The 17,281-nt window shown below is 40.4% G+C and overlaps 2 protein-coding genes across 2 annotated transcripts in view; both read right to left on the minus strand.

The window, feature by feature from the left end:
• LOC103912830 (disintegrin and metalloproteinase domain-containing protein 20-like) overlaps positions 1-5,047 on the minus strand; it is a 7,479-nt gene extending 2,432 nt beyond the window's left edge. The window contains 4 exon segments of the mRNA XM_009319238.1: positions 11-324; positions 2,756-2,828; positions 3,903-3,952; positions 5,027-5,047. Of these exon segments, the coding sequence (XP_009317513.1) occupies positions 11-324; positions 2,756-2,828; positions 3,903-3,952; positions 5,027-5,047 (458 nt within the window).
• Positions 5,048-6,176: 1,129 nt separating this feature from the next.
• MED6 (mediator complex subunit 6) lies at positions 6,177-16,818 on the minus strand. The gene is made up of 8 exons (XM_009319240.1): positions 16,746-16,818; positions 13,540-13,699; positions 12,422-12,513; positions 9,747-9,829; positions 8,945-9,053; positions 8,365-8,480; positions 7,575-7,602; positions 6,177-6,994 (listed from the first exon to the last, which is right to left on the minus strand). The coding sequence occupies exons 1-8, from the start codon at positions 16,816-16,818 to the stop codon at positions 6,864-6,866; spliced, it is 792 nt and encodes a 263-aa protein (XP_009317515.1). The 3' UTR covers positions 6,177-6,863.
• Between the last annotated feature and the right edge of the window lie 463 nt (positions 16,819-17,281).

A 17,281-nucleotide genomic window follows, 5' to 3' on the forward strand; every position in this document is an offset into this window, starting at 1 on the left:
GTTGGTGCCGGACGGGGGGTTCAACTGCCGTGGCACCGTCACCCACGTGGCGGTGACGCGCAGCTCCCCGGACAGGTCCCCCGAGGCGGCAGGGCCCCCCGCCAGGCCCAGCAGCACCAGCAGCCCCAGCAGCACCCCCATCGCTGCTGCCCGGAGCCACCCCACGCCCCGCTTTGTGAGGGGATGGAGCCTGGAAGGGCCCCGCCCGGAGGGAACCACCCCAAGGCCTCCAACTGCCCCTCTGTGGGGAGGGCCGCAGCTGGGGAGGAGCGGTGGCATTGTGGCCCCCTTCGCCTTCCCCCTGCGGAAACGGCACCCCACTGCCTAGGGGTACACCTCAGAGGGCTGCGAGGGTGCCTTGTGACATCCATCCCCCACTCTTTGAGCATGTACGGAGGCTCTCGTGGGGAGGAACAAATAAGTTAGCCTAACACAAGCACGTTCCCAGCTTTTTTGTAATCTTCATTTTCAAATAAATGGGTGTTTCTCCTTCTGAGCAGACATAGCGAGGAGGGGCCACGGCTCAGCTTCACGCTTCTTGTCACGGATGTTTGTGTTGAGCAAAGGGATCATTTGGTTAAGCCACAAGGGAGAAAAATCTGTTTTAATAGCCCAAATGTTGGCTTTTGCTTTGTTCACTTTTTTTATTAAAGGGTAATTTGTGAGTGTAGATCAGGAACAGGCTATTTCAGCTCAAAAGAATATTTGGAAAAGCTTAGGGTCAGAAATGAAGAAGTACAGAAATACCAGTCTCCTAGCTGGTTACTAGGACATAGCACTCCTTGGTGCCCTTTCTTAGCATGTGCCTTACTATAGCTACTACAGCTACACACATGCACACCAAGGGAAAAGGTAGAACCAGGGAGGAATTCACTTCCCCTACGTTCAATAACATAGAGGCAAACTAATCGCACCAAGTATAAAAGCATAAAGCCTATCTACGCCACAGCTGCTACATACCTACAGCAATGTGCCTTAATTACAGACATCGCTGATGCAACAGCTGTTTTCCCACACCGTGGCCTTTCTAAAGGTTTGTGCTCACAGACCACTGGGAAGAGAGAGCTTACAGGTACATGTACCCCTTGGCTGCCATCCCTGTTTTAGGGAACAGCTCCATCAAGACACAGCTATAAGACAGTGATCTGGATTGTGGTAAGACAGGATGTCCTGTACAGCACAGCTATGCACACGCGTTTTTTGGCACGTAGTGCTGAGATTTGACATAGCCAAAGCTGTTATCTTTTGGGAACTCTTCACAACTTTCTTTTCAGCACTGAAAGCACGTCTGGGATGAAGTCCAACCTGCTGTGGCCCTTATGCTCTCTCAGCTGCAGGAGGTGCACCCTCCCACCACCACCCCATCTCCATCTCAGGTATCCTGCCTTTCGGCACCAACTTCTGGGTGCTGACCATCACCCTAGCACGGGCAGCAACACTTAGCATTTCAAACTGCCCGAGACAGGCACTGCCCCTCAGGAGGCTGAGCAGTGAGAGAAGCAGCTGGCAGAGTGCTCAGAGCCTCCCTCTGCTGCCTCATGCCCCAGGGTCCTGAGTGTGCTGGTACCTTGAGCTGGGCACGTGGCAGGCCTAACCAACAGCTATGGAGGATACCAACAGCTGTCCAAAGGGGCTTCAGATTCTGTGAATTAACACCTTGCTCATTCATTGCAAGTGTGGCCAGCATTAGTAGTGTACACCTTGTAATACAGTACCTCAGATTAAAGGAATATAAACAGGAGGACGCCTGCTTCTATTCTGTTAGGAACTATTCTCTAGATACCCATCTGGAAAGATCTTTCTAGATATCCATAACTGTATATTGTCTGAAATTTATTACTGCTTTACCTAAAAGTGAACAAACTTATGACCTGTGTTAGCCTTAGATTTACTTTCTTATTAGCTTTAATTTTAAAATTACAGAAAGTATTTTCTGTGAAGTCTTTTATGTGCAGTTAGTTATGAATAATTGTCCACTACTTTTAAAGTATCAGTTTTGCATTCCAGGGCTGTGAACTACATCAGATTATGTCTTTTGAAATAAATACAACTCAGACCACAATAACTACAATAGAAAAATCCTGTTACATAATCTTTGTGTGTGGTATCTGTAGCACTATTTATAAACATATACTTCTGCTGTGTGACCACTCCCTAAGTTATAGAAAAGGCCCTACTAAATCACTCTGCCAACTTGCTAGAGCCATGTCTTCCCCCCTCCCCCCCCCCGAAGTTGCCTACTACTTTCTTTCTCTTTTAATATAAATATAACTATGTAGTTAGGACTAGAAAGTACTCTGGTTCCGTTGTTGAACTCATGGCAGGTTATTCTTGGGGGAAGTGTCAACGTAAGTTTGCGACACTGTGTTGAGCACCTAAGCAAGCCCTTCAGCCTTGAGGTTACATAAAAAGGGATGACGCTGTTGTGCTCAGGTTACCAGAGCCTTGTACTTCTGTACTCTGATCAGGTAAAGATCAAAGGGGAGGGAGGGAAAGATTCCCATTATATGACAATGAATAGGTTGAAAGAAAAAATGACTGACCTTACAGTAGAGCAGGGAAAAAATATCACAGCACTCTGTAGCTACTTCAACTGCTGAAACATTTGTTTGGCAGGTGTAACTGGCTTTCCCATGATTCCTCAGTGTTTTTCAAGGGTTTTTTTCAATCTTGTAGCCCCCTAAAATTTCCAGTGAAGGTGCAAGCTCCTATAGAATTGAATCGTACCAGCAAGAGGTTTACTTTTCTCACTTACCTTCCGTTGAGTGTTTAGGAACAAGTCACAGACCCCCAGCAGCCTTGTGGATCGCAGTTTGAAATCCACTTTCCTGGCAGAAAGAAATGAAGCGTTCCGATTGTTTAGAGATCAATAATACATCATAACTCATCCCACTGTGAAAATTTCTCCCCACCACCCATCCATCTATGATCCACATTAGGCTACAGAAGGACACTTGTCACGTAAGTGACCATTTGTTTGTACTATGCATGATTGCAGGACCAAAGCCACACTTTATCAAAAATTCACCTTCCTCCCCAAGAAAAAAGAAAAACTATCTTGACACCTCGTTATCATCATTTGCTTTGCAAATGAAAAAATATCAAAAAAATTGATAAAGTGTATCACATCAGCTTTTGTTCAGAAGCCATCTGTTGGTTCAGTGAAGCCACAATCTATTTGCGTAACGTATCTTCACCATTTTTCTCACAGGGAACTTCCATGTCTCAAAATAAAGCTAATCTCTCCCCTTTGCCTTGTCCCTCCTATTGCCTATACCCTTCTAACCTCGCTCCAAGTACAGCTTGCTCTGGCAAACAACACGTACTGACTGTCCAAATGGCACCTAGCTTTCTTTGCTAGGAAAAGGTTACCAAAATCCAAAGTGTGGGGGCACAGCGGCAAAGAGGAATGGGCGAGAATAACACATAGCCTGGTCAGACCTTACTTAGTGAAGAGTTGAAAAAGACAGTATTTCTGCTGCATCTGAGACATCACTAGCTTTACACAGTGAATTGAGGTAGCTAGACTGCCCCTCTTCCAACAATCAGGTTGGATTTTTGCATGTATGTGTATGTATATGCACATGTATATACATGTATGCATATCTGTTCATGTGTATATGCACATTTATACGTACTTTCAGGCTCTCAGGAGAATGTTTCCGTTACAGTTCTAGGTCATTTTTAGCTCCTGCTACCCTGTGATTTAGGCCAAGAAAAGCCCTTTCGAAGTCTGAATGGTTATTATCTAAGAGCAAAAGTAGAGATAGCTCTCCTGTACAACCAGATCTCTCCTTTACACAAAACAGTGACACACAGGGCAAATTTTGGAACTGCTTATTTCCCTTTCATCTATAAGCTTTACAAATACTGACGGTCCTTTGAAGGACTTTGGACTTCACTGCTCAGGCACCAAACCAAGAGACAGCATATAAATACCAGAGAGTAAAGGCTTCGATTCTCATACACTGAAAAACATTACTGACTAGAAGATAGCTGCTTAACAGCTTTTTGACAGTACATTACTTGGAGTTTAACAGTAATATCTGACATAATGTCACTTGAGTAAGTTAATCTCAAAGCTCACTTAACCGATAAAATTATTTTAGAGTATTTTGTCAGCAAGTAACAGGATCAGAAGATATTTCAGCCCCTCATTCGGCAAACCTTCAGCATTGAAGGACAGCTACTAAGAAATCGACACACTCATTGGTAACATCCCTTACTGCTTTATAATATACTTCTCTCAGGAAAAGATCATTCCCCTGGAAAAGGCTTATCGCATTCAAATGCATTGTTTCATGCATGGAAGCCATTTCCTATCCTCTCAATAGCTTAGACGCTGGCACCTCAACTCAGACGGGATCAGACCAGAAGTCCATCCTTTTTAATGCTCTCTGACCCCAGCCAATACCAGACATTTCTGCAGAAAGCAAAAAGGCTGTTAAGAGATGCATATGTGAGGACAGTCTGCCCCCTTCGAGTTCCACCCTCATCTCTGAATCAGCTCAAATTCTGAGCATTGAGTATAATGATTCAGTCTAAATGTAACTCCAATTCAGCTTCATTAACTTGTCCCCTGTACTACAAGACAGAACAAGAGTTCTCTACTTTCCTACTTGCTTCACCGTACTCAGTTTTATAAAGACTCAATATTTGTCTTTTCTTTCCTAAGGAGCTAAAGTCTTGGTACTCCCAGTGGCTTCATAGCAGAAACTTTCTCCTACTCATTTTATTGCCCTTCTTCAAACCTCTTTACTTCAGGAGAATTCTTTTTCAGACATAGAGCTGTACAAAACACTGTTTCAGGTGAAGCCCAGTGACTGATTGAATACTTTGCTCATAGTATCTGTTCTAGCATCCATTTTTGACCACAGCTGTACGTGCCTTCAGCAATAAGCAAGATATCTTCTGCTAGTAATGTTAAATCTTTCCTTGGTGTGCGAGTAGTTAATTTTTCTCCCTCAGAAAAAAAACCAAAACACCCTAGATCTTCATTACAGTGCAGTCTAGTCATCTTTCTCACTTACGTTTTTCCAAACAACATACAGGTTCTTAGTAATACGAATAACTACAGAGAAATTCAACTCCTTTAACAGCCATTTCCAAGGACTTATTCTGAACATCAAAAATCCAGCAAGGACTCTTGAGGTTCCTCACCACTCATGCCTCATTTCTGGAGATCCCTCTTTCCATCATGGGGGTGGATGAGACGATGGCTTTGGTGCTTCTTGAGCTCCTTGCTTTCAGAGGAATTTCTTTAATACAAGAAAGAATCAACACCCTTTTGTTCTAAGTGTATTCACACTACCTTGTAGTTATTCAATGCTGAATAATTAGCTCTGTCTTGTTTTGAGCATCCCAGAATAACTGCTTTCTATATCTTTACTTGATTTAAGAGTTCACACTAGCTTATTATCTACTGCTATCAACATTTGGAGAAACAGCTGTTCAAACTTGACCCACATGATATAAAATAAAGCTAATACACACTTAAGTACACCAATATATGAATTTTAGGTCTGTATCTGCATCAACAGCAAACAGCTATTGGCTTATCTACATCTTTAACATTACAGCTTTGGATTACAGGACAAAAGTTACATGGGTCTTTCCATCATTCAATAGCTACCCAGAGCTGTTTATTAGTTACTGAAACAGAAAAAGGGTCTCTTATAACCTCAAAACAAATTTGACACAGCTATCTACACATATCTTAGTCTTCCTTCCTATCTACATTTTGTTTGCTATGTACAGACCTTTTTCTTGCTTACTACAGTTTACTAGAAGAAAGCAGGTAACAGTTGTGAAAAGAAAGCAAGCTGTTTCAAGGGTTGCTCCATTACTTCAATGAAAAAACAAAACCAATAGTCATTTCTTTGCAACGGATGACTTCTAATTTTTCTGGAAAAAAAAATAGTTTGTGTAAGCAACATGCTTAAATAGCAAAGTGTATAGCTGTCAGTGATGTTTCTCTTCCACTGCCCTACCTCCTCAGGTCTAAAAGGCAGATGACTAATCAAGGTGATCAGAGGCAGCAAGGAAGTGCTAGAAGCACAGAGGAAGAGATGCAATTTATATACCTGAGTTACAGTGGAAAAAAAGGAGAAATATAAACAGCTTCACTGAGTGTGCAACAGCAAGACATTTTAGCCTGTTTTATGTCATCAATCTCTCACAGAACACTAGCTTTTATGATAAAAACCAGCTTAGCCATTAAGTAAAATGAGTGCCTAGGAACATTTAGACACTGAGAGCAGTGTGACATCTAATTACATGGATTTCAGCCTCCAGTTATCAAATCTTTTATCTGTATCCCAAGCATACTAAAGGCACAGCAATTTATAGCAGGCAGCCTAAATCCTTTAGTTGAACTTTTCTTCCTCAAAATAGCACACAATATATTCCAATATCCAAGCAAAAAAAAATGCTGCCAGCACATATGGCATATTTGCTACTAACAAAGTAAGCATTTAAGAAAGGAATTCCAGCAGCCAGGAGTTTTATTTGCCAAGAATTCAGATTTTTTTTTTTATATAAAAGTTTTTTTTACATAGGAAACCAAGACACATGGGATGCAAGAGTCTGTAAAGATTTCAGGAGGCTGCAAAATATGTCCATGTAAAAACCATTCTCAGAAGCCAACATTCAAAATAAGATGAAGACTGAAATCACTTTCTTTAAGGCAGCTCGCATCCTGACATTAACACTTGCGTGACAGGTTTCTACAGAAAAAGCTGTTACAGGGACTTCAGTCCCTGAATCATCAGTCTCAGTTGAAGAGCTTAAATATAAAGAAAGGGGAGCAAGAGTCGCCTGTTTTCCAGGTACTGCCTAATCCAGATGTGTAACAACTTCTCCCTTCACTGGAGTCTCATCCGTTTTTCAGGTGGTCCTTTAGCGCCAGCACTCTGCTGAGCATTCTTTACAGTCTCTTTTTCCTCTGGCTTGACAGCTTCAGGGGCTGGTTCCGGTTCCTTCTTGATTTGATCCACTTAAGAAGTACAGCAAAAGAAAGTTAAACCTCCAATTTTTATTCCTAAAATACTGTTCAGAGTACTCAGAAAATATTGTTGATATCAAAGGGGCAAAATTAATTTCAAAGGTATAAGGATAACTAAGGACTAAATTCATACCTATACAGGTGAAAAAGTGGAATAGATTGAGGAGATACAGTTCATGATTTTCCTGTTCTGAGGTTGCTCACAATCAACTCAAAGCCTTCACATGCTTTCTTGAGCTTGTAGCACCATGCAAAATCACTAAGATGCTGGACTGACCAAACTGTTCCCTCATTCACCCTTTTACCCTCCTCCTGCTTTCAAAGACCATTTCCTGCATTTGGACCTTCAGGCAATACAGTTTTGCAGACAGAAAGGGCAGGAGTAGAACAGACATTTTTTCAGTTTCACTTTGGCTGTCACAGAGAACTCTTACCTAGTACTTTGCACAATTAGGCAATGCCATAATTCCTAACCACCCCAGTAGCAGCAGCAAGGAGCTTATATGGCAACTGGAAGACACTGCTATGTAGAGCCTATTTTCTAAGTCTTGTGAGAATATCAGAGTTTTACCTGGGATAGGCTTTTCTCCAGGCTTTTGCTGTGGGGGAGGAAAGAACAAAATAAAACAACACATCAGTGGAACAAAAGTCATAATTCTTAACCCTTCCTACTATTCACTTAGGAATATAAACCAAGCAACGAGCCCTTCTATGTAAGAGTTGAGGGTAAAAGGGATCACTCAATACATTTTAAACAAAATCCAATTAACATTTTATAACATCCAGATTTTCCTCTGACAACTGAAAAGCACTAAAACAAGAAATGCAGTTAGCCAGTCTTTCCCACACCTGAGGAGTAAACAGTTTTGTGAGATGCTGTAAACATCATTTCCTTTGCTCCCAAGCAGAAGACCTAGTGGAACAAATGGCTACTAGAGACAATCAGAGGTAATCACAACAACTTCACAGAATGCCAAGAATTTCCACGCTAATTAATAAGCCTCCAGAACAATGGAGTAACTAAAACAAAATAGCTGTGGTGGCTTGATTGAGCTCACAAAGCAGGAAACTGGAAGCAGCAGCAAAATTTGATAGCTGACAAGAACAGATCTTCTGCGATTAGATAAGGAATTTGTTTAACAAAATTTGCCCTCATAGTTTTGCCAAGGTCTTAATGAATCCTGCAATTACAGAGGGGAATCCTGCACTCCAATCAGAGCCTTCCATTTCAAATTTATTATCTAATCCATGTTACCATTGCACAAAGCACACAAAATTCCCATTCAGTTTCAGCTGTTCAAGTACTTATGACTGCCTTAACTACTAAGTCACAGTAATACTATGACTTATAAGTGTCATACCTGAACAAATCTGGGTGGAAACTTTTGTCTTAGGTCTAAAAGCAAAGCATCTACCCGTTGCCTTTGGAAAATAGAACTTGGTTCTTCTTTCTTCTTGGCTTTTGGTTTAGCTTTCTCTGCAAGTCACAGAAATGTAAGAGAAAGCTGTATTAAAAGTTCTGTTCTCTTAGCAGCTCTTTGTTGTATGACAAGTTGGTATTTGTCTCTCCTCTAAACTTCACCTACATTTTCCCTTCGACATCAGTTATTTTTTTTGTGGAAGACAGGTTAAGGACAATTCTTACCTCCTGACAAACTGGTTTGGCTTCTGAAAATGTACTTTGGTCTCCAGCGGGTTGAAGAGTTGCCCGCTTTGTTGACACACATGGCTCACCATTTTCATTTCCCACCCATGCCTCGATGTTCATTCCCACCAGCACAGAAGAGCAAGATTCCTTCCACCTGACAGGGAGCACTAACTTACCCTTCAGACAGAAAGACACTTAACCTCATCTCTACACCATCGCTGTGCATTGCCTCAAGCTTCTCCCTACATTACCTTCCCTCTCCCAAAGTACACAGGAACAACTAGGAATCATACCTCGTTCTTCTTGATCTTTGAAATGCCACCAGTAGCCCTTGGATGGGTGATAGCGACAGTAGGACATAGCTTCTTCAAAAGCAGACTGAATTCCATGCACTGCAGTGAGCTTTCAGAACAAGAACATAAGGCAGTGTTCAGAATTTAGGGAGAAAATACAGTATAAATTTTTGAAAGCAGGGATTTTAAAATTAGTGTTCTATGTTCATTTTTGTTCTGGGAAAGGAACTTGGGACATCTAGTTTTGCACCAAGACTGTAATCTTTTTAACAGGCTCTTACAAGACCTTTTCTGAAGTGCTTTTCTAAACTGACAGAGAAAAGTAGTAGTTTACTAGAACAGAAGAAATCAAAACAAACCCAAGTATCCAATTTAAAGAGAAATACCACATTAAATGAGGCTTATGTTTTTAAGTTAAAGAGAAATATTACATTACTTTAACATTCCAAAGCAAGCTTCACTGAATATGTATTTAATTACTATTTCATATGTATTTGTCATTTAATTTTTCTTTTGATTATTCGAACATCATGTTGTTCTGCCAATTGTGTAGCTTCAGTTATCCTGATCCTTCATCCTTAAACAATGTATTCTACTTTTTGGACCACATTGCACTCTCCCAGGATCTTTCATTTCCATGTGGGATGCACACCGTATTAACCAATGGGGTTTGTTTCAAGTTACTGTATGCTACACAAGATCTTTCCTCAAAACAGCGAAGGAGGGATTGAAACAGTCTGAGGAACAACCAAAAGTAAAAGCAGATACAAACTGGTATACATCAAATGCACAGAACACTTACAACTCTGGAGTTAATGACAGACCCTAAATCAGGTGCCTGATAAATCACTCCAGCAATAATATAGTAGTCGGCCAATGGAATAGCTGTGGAGAGAAAAAAAAAAGCAGGATCAGTTTAAAGCCCCATCTGAAGACTCTGTATTTGTTGCTGAATTTCAGTAGTAACAGCAGAAGTTGCAATATTCATCTCATCACCAAATTTTCTCTTTTTAACTTTTTCCTTCAAGGTGCTTTATTTGTACCCTAGCCACAGACTGATAAGAGGAAAAAACACAAGGTCTGCTTTACAGATAGAAAAGCATCAGCTTTACGTCCCGTCCTACTGCAAACAAATAATTGACCTTACAAGAGTTGGGGTTTTCAGAGCTACACAAGAGGAGTCAAGTGAACTGCACTGGAAGTAGTTCCACTTGCCTTTGCTACCGGTAGAAACCCACAACATAAGATCTCATTCTTCTGGCCTCAGCTTTCTTCAACTTGTACAATCCTCTTAGCTAGATTTCCCAGACCCAATAGCAGCTAAGCACACACATGGTATGCCTTTCTAAATTAAAAACATTCTGCCAAAAAAAGACGACCTTCCAAAGGCATTTGATAAATCAGATTTGGAAGCTCTACTGACCCATCAAAAATTATTGTTCATTAGAGCTGCAGTGCAGAGGAACATCATAATTGCCTCCGTAATACTCTGCCAAACATTCTGCAGTTGAGAAACTACAGCGATGCTATCAGCTTCACAATCCTAAGGATCTTAACCTGCGCACACATTTGTCCCAGTTCCTCCATCTGTATTAACACATTCTGTTTCAACCTTTTTACTGACAGGACCCAATTCATCCAGTACTTGCATTTTATGAAGCTTGGACACCTGCCTAAATTAACAGACCAAGACAGCTGGGTGCATATTACAGCCGGTACCCACCTCTCCTCAAAAGAAAGAGGATTCTCAGCATTTCTTTAAGACGTGGAGCAAGACACAGAACAGCAGCTTTACTGTCTCACAGCTCTGTACCAGAGCAGCCTACTTTCCTAAACAGGTAACTCTCCCTAACCGTTGGATCTAAAGATTTTTCCAAAACCACTTCAAACAGGCAAAAACTTGGCTTAAAGAATTTAAAATATACTTTAAAAAAAAAAAAAACAAAAACCACACAGAAGTCATAAGACAGGCCTGCACCAGTTCTACCTGAGTACTCAACACTTGCTGTGAACTCATTAAATTTTAGTTTTCCATCCTCATTCTCATGTCTCAAATATGCTAATATTTGTACCATGATAAAATGAAACATGAGTAACATTTGAGCTAACATGTGGCTCAAGCAAGGTATCTAGCCCAAACTGTACAGTCACAATGGGAAAAACATTACCAAACAAGTCCCAGTTAAGTTCCACCAAACACACTTTTGTATTACAGTGACAGTCTGCACACACATATTGTGGAAGTCCCAACTCTACTCTTGATCTAAAAAGTGTCAAAACAGGAAATTAAGTGCTGCATAATATTTCCATGGTCATCTTTTGAAAGCTAGATTCAAAACCTTTAATAAAGAAACAACTCAAAATCTATTAAAAGGACGAATCTTGTATGTTCTTTTTCAGTATGCAACTGCAATATAAACGAGGCCATTACCTGATATAAGTAAATAAGAAGCATTGCTAAACAAGGCAAACTCCTGCACAAGACCAAAATGCACATGCAGAGCCTAAGTAACTAAAAAAAAAAGTTAAGAAATAACTAGCATTAAACCTGCCTTTCTTTTCTGTAAAGCTTACTCTGAAATAACCAGATTATTTTACACATACATGCAGTAAACACAGAATACAGTCCAGTAACTATTGAAATGCGGTTACTTTTTTAATTAATCACACATGCACAAAGAAATTTAAGGTTAAAAGGAAATAATGAAGACGGTTGCACGCAAATGGAAAAAAACTAAGGTATTTCATTTAAAACTTGGAAAGGTCATCAGTGACACTGTGAGGAGTGGCGCAGTTGTCGCAAGAGTCCCTCACGATTCCAAAACACTCAGTTCTCAGAGGAACAACCAAAACAACAAGCATTTGCAGTATCTCATGGTCATTTTTCACATGGGTCATCATCCTCTACTGACAAGATCCCACTCAGCAGTATAACCAATCCACAGTTGAAGGTGGAAACAGTACAAAATAAGAAAGTGACGTGACAAAAACAGAAGCATGAATGATCCCTCTCCCTGACTAACTCAAATCATGGTTCAGCAAAATAAGTAAATCACATACTAGCCACTTCAGATGATTAGCTCAAATTGAACTAAGCTCATCGGCCCCAAGCAAGGATATTGTTAGCCTCATATTCCAATAATTAAAATGAAAACTCTTGCACAGCCTAACAGATAAATACAACATGGCATGAATGCTGTTACCAATTTCCCGTGGCAAAATATACCACAGGGCAGCACTTACTCATTGCACTCTTCACATTTCACCACAAGATGGCAATCCCTGCTATTAGCACACTGGAGATCACTCTGCTAGACAAAATATCTCCACCCCACCACAAAGCCTCATACCCTTTTATTTAGATTTAAGAAAAAGACAGAAAAGGGGAACCAGAAGTGCTCAAACACAAATTAGGAACGGATAAAAGCGACTAGCTGATCGTCCTTCTCAACAGTGACAAGAACTGAGTGACCTTACCTTGTGTTGGAGATTGCCTTTGCTGCTTCCGGATAATGAAAAGAATGGGCTCTTGAGCATGAAGAAGGATGTACTCCACTCCAACCATCTGGCTGAAAAAGAAGCAACCAGAATAAACACCTTCCTCAAAGTAGAATCTGTAGGATGTGAAGTGCTACCAATGGCCTGGCAGTAAAGGGATGAAGTTCTGATGCTTTGGAAGCTCTCCAATATAATGTGCAGTAAATAAAGGCATGGGATTTCCTGAGCTAGCTATCAAAACCTAGCTGCATATACAAAGGGAGTTACAACAACCTGACACAACTTCTAAGTAGAACATGTTAGCAAACAAATAAATAGCAAGAAATATAACACAATCTATCATCATAGAGATGTCATTAAAACACAGAAACAAAGGACCAGTGTATGATGTGACCATCTGTGTGTCCGATGTGAAAGCCCCTCCACACCACATCTGAGCACAAGCGACTTTACCAATGAACTTTCAGCTCAGCTTGCACACTCCCTATCATATTGTGGAATCTTTAAATAGTTCTCAAATACCTCACTTGTGCTCAGTGTAGCAGATGGGGAACTGCAAAGAAAGTTAACTTGCACATGCTGCAATCTCATTACACAACCATCTGTGATCAGTTTATTTACAACACTCACTACTTTTATTATCCATACTAAAAAGCCAGCTCTTTGGAGGAATTAAGTACTAATTATTGCACATAGCCAGCGGGATATGGAAACACAAACTATTTATGAACTCTACTATCCCCTAACATAAACCCTAGTCACCACAGAAAAACATTTAACTACATTACCATTACTCTGGTTCTGTTGAGCTGGGAAGATGAAAGGACAGCTTTTCTAATTCGGAGAAATATCTAAAAGGTGATTTACTGGAATCTCAGGATATACATGGAATCCTTCATGCTTAACACCTCCTTGAAATGGCGTAAGAGGAAGTAGAAGACATCCAAATACAAAAAAGCTGGGCTCCCTGGCAAGTGGTGGGACTAAAAAGCACAGAACAGAAGGAGGTTTCCAGCACGCTTCCATTCAACCATCAAAGCCTCCGGATGGAGGGACAAAGGACACTGCACAGGAAGCAGTTCCAAATTACAACTTACTTCAAATGGTCCAAGGTCATCCGCTGCATTTTGACGACTTCATTGTTACATGTTCGGTCATAGAACGGGTTACTTCGCTCCGAGAAGTAGTCCAACACACTCCCATTGTTTAATATGGGAATCCAGGAGCTGTCAACCCAGGAAATTCCCAAGAGATTATCTGAGAAGAGAAACCTACGCTGAGTACCAAATCCGCCAGAAACACTACAAATACCTCCAAGAGTGAATTGCTACCATTAAAAATGTGTTTCACAGAGTTCAAACGATAATTGATAACCTTTAACCTTCTGCAGTTCTGTTGTAGGTACTCAATAGAAATATAGTCTTTTTTTGTTATTGCACTTTTCCTTCCTTGACCACTAGCTGCTGGTATACTTTTATGTCTCAAGAATGTGAGTAGGGTCTGTGTGCCCACGTGTGTGAGCTGTGTTGGTGGGAGGTAATTAGCTCTGACACTGCATATAATACTACCATACTGCATCTACCCAGTAGTATTATATACAGTTTATTTTATGAACCACAGCATTAGCTGAGTAGAAAGACAATCCAAAGCATGGTTCCTTTTGAAAGCTAGGTCTCAGTTTAGTAAATTCAACTTACTTACCAAAGTTAGGATCAGTTACAGGGGGGAAAAAAAAGTGATACACCCCACACTAAATCTGAGCCTGGCCATGTTTAAAACAGTTTATTTCTTACAAAATTAGTTTCCAAGCTGTAAACTATAATAGTGAAAATAGGTAAAGCACTGCAGAGATCTATTAATTAAACCAAGAGTTTTCTTTTGCTAAAGCCAATGAATAAACTACTGAGTGAAACAAAATAGTGGCATTGTTAACTTTTCTAAGATGTTCTGTTATTAAAATATGTACCTGTATGATATCATAGCAGCTGATACTGTTGTGTTTCAAAGATTTATTTTTTTAACATGGGTGAAATCTATAATAAACAAAAAAAAACAAAACCGCAGACACAAAAATGCTATCTTTGGGCAGATGTTTCCCAGTAGTATTGAACAACAGGTTCTGTTCCTGACTCTACAATTAATCTGCCAAATTGCCTTCAGCAAATTCCTTATTCCATAACTCAAGTGGATATTACAGAAATCTAACTAGAGAGTATTAACAATTACTTAAAACAGCAAGCTTTTTAAATGAAATATGTTCTATAACCTGCAAATCATTATATGCCAGATAAGTTCCTACAGATTTGGGGACATTTGAATTAAAATCCCTGGATTTTATTATCACACTGCAGCAAAATGATGTTCCTCAAGCAGACCAAAGAAACCAGTGTCAACAATCACTTCTACATTCAACAAATCTGCTAACATTGAAGATCCATGAGGCACCTTGAAAAGCACCCTGAAATTCATCCATTTTAAACTGCAGCAGCAGCAAATAGAATTCCCAAGACACAAGAAAGCAGGAAACAAAGGCATGCATTGTTTACAATTAAAAAAACGTAAGTGACAAGAAGTCATTGAAGACTGACTGAAGAACTGAAATTCCCTTCTTATAGGAACCATTCCCTTACATTCACGCATTATATACATACCCAGAACTCCCACTTATCATTCCACTGTGAATATTTTACTTCTCAACAACTCTGCATGCTCAGGGATGACTAGATCAGTTCCAAAAATGTCAGCTCTTATACTATTAGCAGCTCCTCTGAGGAACAGTTAATAAAGTAACTCTAGCTGCCCAGCAAACCAGGAAAAACAGCAGCATAAACAGTCATGCGTAAATCATTTTGCCTTGTTAATCTCAGAATTGCCAGCCTAACTCTTTCACAGAACAGGGGGGAAAAAACAAAAGTCTAGAGGCATTCATGTTGTTTCACATACAGTAGTCTCTCTCCTCACTACAAAAAAGGAAATCTCAGAAACACAGCACTAAGACCCATTATTAAGCACTTAAGTTGTGGTGGCACTGATTATCCTAAATGCCTTTCAAAACCAAAAGACAAGCTTTCCTTCCCAACAAAACCAAAATCTTAAGTGCTTGCATTCTTGCCATCATAAATTCTCATATTACATTTCGAATAGAAACTTGTCTTGCTTGTATGATTAACAGCAACTACATTTCTCACAAGGAATGTCAGGCAAGCTTCATATATATATAGTCTATGTATATAGACTGATAAATGTATCGTAAAACAGAATATAAAGTTGGGCTCTAAGGCTCAATTATCCATAGCTGCTTAGTGCCAATATTTATAACTGCCTTTGTAACTAGCAAGATTGTTCTCTTAAACTGTTCTTGGAAAAAAGGGGAGGAAGAACAAAACCAGCCATGAACCTGACATGCCTGTTATTCCCACTAAGAAGGGAGTAGTACTTCTGTTCATTTTGGGTATGAGAAAGAAAGGATGGTGTTCCTGCTTCCCTGTTCCTTTCAAAAACAGGACATCTTGTTCAAAGCATTTTTTGTGGAATTTGCATCACAGATGCAAAAGTAAAGTCCTTGTGACAATACTGCCAATCTGCCATGAATGTCAGGACAATTTGGGAGGCAAGCCAGCAAACCATGGCAAAAAATAACAGGAGACCAATTCACACAATGTGCTGCACGTGGCCTTGCCAGCTGGATAGCCCAACACTAGGCTTTGGCAAACTGAGAGGAATTTTAAAATAGTTTGATAGCTTAAAAATAGAAGTATGCTTCAAACTCAACTTAATATATTGAACCGTATAAGACAGAAGACTTTGAGGGAGCTTAAATGATGTGGATTAAGACAGAAGGTTCTCACACCAGCTAATAACTTAATACAGCACTCCTACCATTAATTGTCCAAATAGCTCCTTGCTGCAACCTGAAACAAGGCAGTCAGAAAAGCAAACAGGAATGCAGACATCATTAAGTAAGAATTTGAAAAAAAAAAAAAAGGAGAAAACATCTGTGGCATTATCAAAATTAACCCCTCACGAGCTTTTCCTAAATATCTGCTCTTGGTCATTCCCTGAAACTCCACCACACAGGCTTTTGGCGTGATTCCATTCAAAATCATTTGGAAAAATTTGGAGAAAAATAATTTCCTTTCTCATGCCCTCTCAACCCCCTCTTCCCCTCTCAAAGTTCAAACTCTTCACAGTAATTTAACCTGTATTTTGTTTACAATGTAAACCTTCTTTAATACTTCATTCAAATATCACCACTTCTTCTTCAAAACATTCTCTCTTTCTATTCATACCCCTGAATTCTCACCCAAACCTTCCTTGTTCTCCGTTACTTCAGCTCTCTCCCCGGCTTTTCTAACACCTGGCCTGCATCGCCACATCCACCCGAAGCGCTGTTAAGATTACCAGCCTAACTCACTGCTTTGGTCTCGTTAAAGTCCCACGCGCGCCAGTGTTTCCCACTTCCCTCCACACTTCAGAGCCAGGACTCTCTTCTTTAGCTGTTCCCTTATGTTACCGTCTCACCCCTGGACCTCCTTATTCCGCCTGAAAAGGCAGAAGTGTACCGGAAGGGAGGCTTGTTTTTCCCCGGTGGCCCTGAACGCACCCTCCTAGCCTGCCTCACATCCAAGAAAACCGCTTTTTGGTCAGTTTTTCCTCCCAGTTCCTTCTCATGACATAGATGCATTAGCAAGGCTACCGAACTCTCTTGTGCAGTTTCCAAAGACACACAAACAAACTTAGTCGCCCCATTGCCCCTACAGAGCACCGATACAGGAAGCAGCTCTGTTATCCTCGCGCCTTTGGCCACACCTCATCGTCCAGAAACCTGGACGCTCCTTG

The sequence above is a fragment of the Pygoscelis adeliae genome, unplaced genomic scaffold (genome assembly GCF_000699105.1).
Source record: "Pygoscelis adeliae isolate BGI_AS28 unplaced genomic scaffold, ASM69910v1 Scaffold22, whole genome shotgun sequence".
Taxonomy (NCBI): domain Eukaryota; kingdom Metazoa; phylum Chordata; class Aves; order Sphenisciformes; family Spheniscidae; genus Pygoscelis; species Pygoscelis adeliae.